General features: G+C 47.3%; 1 protein-coding gene across 1 annotated transcript; it reads right to left on the reverse strand.

Moving 5' to 3' along the window:
* Positions 1 to 256: 256 nt before the first annotated feature.
* Positions 257 to 3587, reverse strand: LOC122022464 (G-type lectin S-receptor-like serine/threonine-protein kinase At4g27290). The gene is made up of 7 exons (XM_042580484.1): positions 2059 to 3587; positions 1868 to 1978; positions 1639 to 1778; positions 1358 to 1568; positions 1040 to 1277; positions 801 to 951; positions 257 to 715 (listed from the first exon to the last, which is right to left on the reverse strand). Exons 1-7 carry the CDS (start codon positions 3428 to 3430, stop codon positions 407 to 409), a joined length of 2532 nt encoding a protein of 843 aa, XP_042436418.1. The 5' UTR covers positions 3431 to 3587; the 3' UTR covers positions 257 to 406.
* Between the last annotated feature and the right edge of the window lie 336 nt (positions 3588 to 3923).

A 3923-nucleotide genomic window follows, 5' to 3' on the forward strand; every position in this document is an offset into this window, starting at 1 on the left:
TTTGAAAGACATGATATGATGCTACTAATTGTTGGATAATCTAAACTTTTTTTCTATTGTAGTTATATTGATTATGTGATCTTAATGTTTAGCGACAGTTCGAAATGAGCTGGTTTAGAAAGAAGACCTTGTCTGCTTCTTTTTCGTCTTGACCACGAGGTGTCCCTGCATCATGTTGAATGCAAGACAACTTTTATCGTTTTAGATGCAAATGACAAAGTTAAACTACTCCTAATAATATTCTTAGTCTAAAGAATGATGTTAATGATGTCTGACACTGTAATTAATATTGATAATATCTTTAACTATTCCATCTGCAAAACAGCCGCTTAATTTTCAGACCACTCAAAGTTACTGCTCATACAGATACTTCACAGAATATAATTTCTAGTATCTATAAGAACTTTTATCTACCATCCAAGATTGTTATAGACACATGATTCCTAGATAACGAATCACCCTTACTTGTGGATGTTTCAGTTTCAGAAAGCTCCTTTGTGATGACGAAACCAGGAGGCTTGGGTTCTGGCAGTAGAGAACTATTATTATTCAGCATTAGTAGCACAGATGACATTGTTGGTCTATCTTCTGGCTGTTCTTGAACACATAAAAGCCCAACTTTTATACATCTCAAAACTTCATCGGGGAAGAATGATTGAGCAATGGATTCGTCAACTAATTCTAAGCTTTTGCTCTCTTTCCACAGGCTCCACATCTGAAAATAAACATAGAAGTAATGTGGTAGCATTATGAAGTAAAGCTTTTTTCTTTATCTTATAGTGAAATTTTGTTTCACTTACATGGCCTACAAGATTTTTGTGGTTGATATATTGATAAGCTCCTCGATTCTTTTTCCCAGTTACAATCTCCAGTACAAGAACACCAAAGCTAAATACATCCGACTTCACTGAGAATATTCCATCCATTGCATATTCAGGCGACATATATCCACTACATGAAAGGACCAAAAGTTGATTAGCAAACATTCAAATAACTATGTTACATATAAACAATCTATAAAATTGAGTGAAATACTCACTATGTTCCTACGACCCTAGTGGTATTCCTCATTGTTTCATCACCACCAAATATCCTTGCCATGCCAAAATCTGAAATCTTCGGATTCATATCTTTATCAAGAAGGATATTGCTCGCCTTTAGATCTCTATGGATGATTCTATATCTAGAATCATGATGAAGGTAAAGAAGACCTCGTGCAATTCCTACTATTATATTGTATCGAGTTTTCCAATCCACTAGTGCGCGCTTATCCTTATCTGCTCAATTCTCGAAAACTAGTGGTTAGTTTCATGGAAAGATCACCAATATTACTTGGTTGAAAGGAAAACTGACTAACCAAATAAGAAAGTATCTAAGCTTCCATTGGGCAGATACTCATAGATCAACATTCTTTCCCCGGCTTGAACGCAACAGCCAAGAAGCCTAACAAGATTCCGGTGTTGTAACTTGGCGATCAAGATCACCTCGTTCTTGAACTCATCAACTCCCTGGGTCGATGTCTCGGAAAGCCTCTTGACTGCTATATCTTGGTCCTCACTCAATTTACCCTGCAATCAATCGACACATCCATGGAATGTAAATGCTGAGACTGCAATATGATAAGGGTTTTTAGCATACCCTGTAAACAGGGCCATATCCTCCCTCTCCAAGTTTGTTGGCAATGGAGAAGTTCTCAGTGGCATCTTCGACTGATTTGAGATCGAACAGAGGTAGGTCGAGGTCTTCTCCTTCTGCTGCTTCTTCAGGAACGTGGTGCTCTGTCAAACAAAAGAGATCTTGTTGATAGGATCAACTAAGAACAGAATGAAGAAAGGAGATGAAATTTGTGTGTGAGAATGTTTATTACTGCTTCTCATCTTCCATAGGATCAAAACGCAAGCGAGGAGGAAAATTGCTGCGCAAGAGATGCCAATAATTATTCCCAGACGATTTCGATTCGAGTGGTTGGATTCTGAGACTGCAAATCAGAGATTTAAGGTATGAATTAACCGGCGATATGGATGAGAATGAGAAGGGAGGGAAGGCTGCTCTGCTCACGGGTAATGACGTCGGCGGCCGCTAGGCGGATGTAGAGGTCTTGCCCGGACCCGCTGTCGGGGTAGAACTTCATGTCCGTCGGCGGCGAGGTCCAGAAGATGCACCCGCTGCCGCCGCCGCTGACGTTGGCGCTCGCGTAGGCCGTGCAGGAACAGTTGTTCAGGCACCAACTCCGGCAGCCGTCCAGAGTACTCAGGTTCTCATCCACAGTCGCCGTCGAGGTGTCTGGCAGCTTGAGCCCGGTTTGCTTAATGAACCCGTCGGTGGCGTTCCGGCAGTCCAAGTTCGTGTCCCGCACGCAGCCGCCGGACCAGTCGCGGATGAGATCCCAGTTCGTGGGATTCGCAGGGTGGAATTTCGGCAGGCACTGGCACAGCGGCGACATGTTGGGGAAGCAGACGCCGTTGGGGCCGCAAGGGGCGTAGTTGTCGCAGGGATCCAGTGGCACGTAGCCGCGCACGTTCCATCCCTGCCGCTCGTCCACCCACGTGAGGATCTCGTTCAGCCCGGAGGAGTTGATGGTTATCCTCACCGTCACCGACGGGCTGCCGACGGTGTAGGCGAGGATGAACTCGCGAGAGTTAACGCTCAGCTGGTAGTGCACCAGGTTCTCGGTGTCCATCTGCGGCGCGCCGGTGATGTAGATGCCGTTCCACGGCCCCGCACGCCAGTACTTCTGCCCCGCGCGCCAGATTACGAGCTGGGGATCGCCGTGCCAGTCGATGCCGAGGGTGTAGTCGCCGGCGGCCGGGTCAGTGGCGCTCCTCCAAGACGTGATGTTGGTGCTGCGCCCGCTCGTCGTGTTGACCCCCAGCTGCATGCCCGGGAGTAGCGTGTCGGTGGGGAAGCCGAAGCTCTCCCACGCCGGCGAGCTGGAGGTCACCTCCTCCCCGACGACGAAGTTTCCAGTATCGAGGAGCCGCGCGACGGGGCTAGCGAGGGCGGGCGAGCCGGACGACAACGACGACGACCAGATGGCGGTCGAAGAGTTGCCGCCTTCGGTGACGAGGAGCGTGCCGTTCGGGGAGAGGGAAAGCCGGCCGGTGCGGCCGGCGACAGGCCTCTCCCGGTTGGCGACCCAAACCACGATTCGGGGAGACAAGCTGTGGTACCATATCCCAAGGTAGCGGTTGGGGGAGCCAGCGTCGGGGCTGAAGAAGCCGAGCTCGAAGGTCTCTCCGGCGGAGATCAAGGTCACGTTAGCGACGTCAAGGAGGGGTTGGCCGGGGATTAAGGTGTCGCCGGCTAAGGAGGCGGAGAAGAAGAAAGCAACAAGCAGGTAGACAAGGAACAGAGCTCTTGCGATCATGGCGGAACACCAGAAAAGGCGTTTACTGCCTGCCGCAGCTGAAATAGAAATCAGCGGATCCATAAAGTTTATCGATCGTTTCTCTGGGTTTTATACGAATTTCTTCGCCTTTTTTTTCTTCTGTGGCTGATTTTGGAGAGACGTCTGCTCTGCAAACTGCGAGTGAATTTGGACGCTTGTCGTAATCATCATCAAGCGACGAACGCCGTGCGTTCGAAGACTCGAAGACCCAGTTGCTTCCGAAATCGATGTTTTAGAAGAAAAAAAAATCCCTTTTAAAATATATTTTGCGAAAAATTTTATTGATGTATGCTTTGGATTGGGACCTCTTTTTTGTGGACAAACTCTTTTCGAAAGTTGGGTGGTCAGAGTCAACAGTCTACGAAGGCAAACGGACTAAAAGCTTAAATATCAATCAACAAAGTTGAAATTAGATGGCAAGCTGATCCACAGGCGGGCGGATCCTCCGACCCGTTTAGTTTCTCTCCGGACGACGATGTAATATGTCAAGGTAAAATTTAGGCTTTGAATCGTTTTTGTCATACTTTAATCATTA

The sequence above is a fragment of the Zingiber officinale genome, chromosome 9B, assembly GCF_018446385.1.
Source record: "Zingiber officinale cultivar Zhangliang chromosome 9B, Zo_v1.1, whole genome shotgun sequence".
In the NCBI taxonomy this organism is placed as follows: domain Eukaryota; kingdom Viridiplantae; phylum Streptophyta; class Magnoliopsida; order Zingiberales; family Zingiberaceae; genus Zingiber; species Zingiber officinale.